Genomic DNA, 2,476 nt, shown 5'->3' with positions numbered 1-2,476 from the left:
GCGGGGGGAAGAGTGGCACACCAAAATCCTTTCTTCTCCACTCTCCTTCTGGGATCTCGGGCACACGTGCACATGTGCTGTATGTTTCAAGCCACTGGGTCTGGGACTCGAACTGCAGTCATCTGCATAGAAGTTCAGCAAAGTAAACACTACACCATCTGCTGGCCCCCTCGTAATGGGTTTTTAAAAATGATTTTAATAGGGACCAGCAGTTAGTGTAATGACTATGTCGCTGGACTCCCACGTAGTCGACGGTGGTTTGCATCCCGGACCCGGTGGCTTAAAACTCACGCCGGGTACGTGTGCATGCATGCCCAAGATCCCGAGAGAATGGAGGAGAAGGGATTGCGGCGTGGCCATCGCCCCTGGGGGGGGATCTTTCACTTTCTGTCTCTCTCTGTCTGGCAAGCGCACGCGCCCTATAGCGAAAACCTCTCCCCAAAAATAAAAATGATTTTAATAAGCAATACTTTCTATAACATGAAGTCAAATGGAAAATTCCAAGAAAAATTCAGATATAGAAAATGCTTAGCAGCAAAGGGACTCTTTATATTACAAAGGTTAAGGCACGCAAGGTGCTGTTTAGTAATCTCTCATAGCAGTTTATGGAGTACAGCTGGGCAAATGGCCATCATTTTCATTTGCCTTTTCATATTTGAAGTGAATAGTATCTTAACAACTTTACTTTTGACCACTTTAAAAAGAGGTTTCTGTTTAAGTCACTTCTACCTGTCAAAATTGACAGGTACTGAAGTCTAACTTGAACACCTCGGGTCACCAGATGAGCTGGCAAACTGTCTAAAAGGCAGAATTAAAGAGAGAGAGAAAAAAAATCCCATACTCAGTATGATAGGACCACCTTACTGTTATCCCACTGAAACCAAAACTCTTTGGATCTGTCTTAAATTGAACCACTCTGTTACATTTTCCTGGGTATTTCGTAACATTTTTTTGAAGCCAGAAGAAAAGCCCTTGTTATTAAATTTTAAGATGAGTTAAGTACAAATTTGATGTCTAGAAACCTACCCCAAAGGCAGTAATTTTACAGGTCATCCAACATATATTTCTTTTTTATTAGCAAATAAAACATTCTTTGAAATAACGAGTGGTTCCACCTACCTCGACTTTCATATTATAGTGTCATAAATGATACTGAGTACCAAAACAAGCCTTTGTTTTGAGCCATTCCCCCAACCAAGGTACTTAAAAAGTGATCATTCTTCACCAAACAAAGATACTTTTTTGGATGGCAACCCAGGAGACTGGACACCTCAGTAAGTACTATTGTGGTGCTGTCCTGGGAAAGTAATCCTTTCCGCAGAAAGGCACAAAGGCTAAGTGTGTCCTTGACAAACAGCAAGATGTTTATAACAGCCTGTCATCTAAATTCTGTATAGAGTAACTTCTATTTTAGTTTTTAAAAATTCAGTGCCTGTTTCTTGAATTAAGCGCCATGAGCTTTCTTTTCACCAGTCAAGGAGTCGCCCTTAAACAAGGTACTTCAATTATATATAGTCTTCTGCATTTGACCAAAATCAGAACGAGGCTAAATGCGATTCCTTCTCCAGGTCAGAAAGAGAAACTAGGTAGAAATAAAATTTTCTGCTAACAAGCACGTAGCGCACCTGTCATTAAGGCACTCTGACCCCACGCGCCCTAACACACCAAAAAAAAAAAAAGAAAGAAAGAAAGAAAAGAAAAGAAAAGCTAAGCGGATGTATTTGTTTTCGTAGGTCGCCCCCGCCCGCAGGCAATCTGACCATTCCAGAGCTGGAGTCGCCTAAACCCTTCATCACCCGTAAAGGGGAAGGGAATCGCCCCTCTCTAGGCTCAAGACCTTAGTCTGCTGGCCTCGTGGTAATGGGGCCAGGGGTCTGCAGAGCAGACAACAGGAGACCACAGAAGACAACCGGGCAGGCCCCCGACCTCCACGCTGCAGCCGAGCCCGACATCAGCCCTGCTGTAGGGGGATGGGGTTAAAGTGGGAGCTCGTTCCGGAGCAGTCGGCGCCGTCGCGGCCCGGCCTTGCGACCGCAGCAGGGGCAAAGACGCACTGTCGTCGGCGAGGGCAGAGGGGGCTCCGCGCCATGAGCAAGACCCCGGGAGCCTAACCGCTGCGGCCCTCTCCCAGAGCGCGCCATTTCCAGGCCCCGGTCCTCCAGGCACCTCTCCCAGGCCTCCGCGGGCCCAGCAAGGCCCTAGCCCCGTCCCCGCCGTGGGCGAGCCTGGGAGGGCCGCCGCCCCGGGGCCCCGATTCCGCCTGTCCCCTGCGCCCCGCCGGGGCCCGCGCACGCCCGCCTCACCCTCTGCCGCCGCCGAAGCTGCTGTAGGCCCGATCGTCGTAGGTATCGAAGTCCGCCATTTGCCGTCTCCGCTCCGAGAGGAACCAGGGTGAGCAAGGAAGGACCCCGCAATATAACTCCCCCCCGCCCCGCTGCCGGGGCTGTCCGCCGCGCCGCCTGATCGCAAATCGCAC

The 2,476-nt window shown here is 49.5% G+C and overlaps 1 protein-coding gene across 4 annotated transcripts in view; it reads right to left on the bottom strand.

The window, feature by feature from the left end:
- The window catches only part of EIF4H (eukaryotic translation initiation factor 4H), a 38,312-nt gene extending 35,863 nt beyond the window's left edge, over positions 1–2,449 (bottom strand). For all 4 annotated transcript variants that reach the window (XM_006154983.3, XM_006154984.3, XM_027774397.1 and 1 more), the window contains exon 1: positions 2,304–2,449. In XM_006154983.3, the coding sequence (XP_006155045.1) occupies positions 2,304–2,362 (59 nt within the window). In that variant the 5' untranslated portion in view covers positions 2,363–2,449. The remainder of the gene's footprint in view (positions 1–2,303) is intronic.
- Positions 2,450–2,476: the final 27 nt, after the last annotated feature.

Source organism: Tupaia chinensis, unplaced genomic scaffold, assembly GCF_000334495.1.
Source record: "Tupaia chinensis unplaced genomic scaffold, TupChi_1.0 Scaffold000429_1, whole genome shotgun sequence".
In the NCBI taxonomy this organism is placed as follows: domain Eukaryota; kingdom Metazoa; phylum Chordata; class Mammalia; order Scandentia; family Tupaiidae; genus Tupaia; species Tupaia belangeri.
This window is presented reverse-complemented; position numbering and strand designations above follow the sequence as displayed.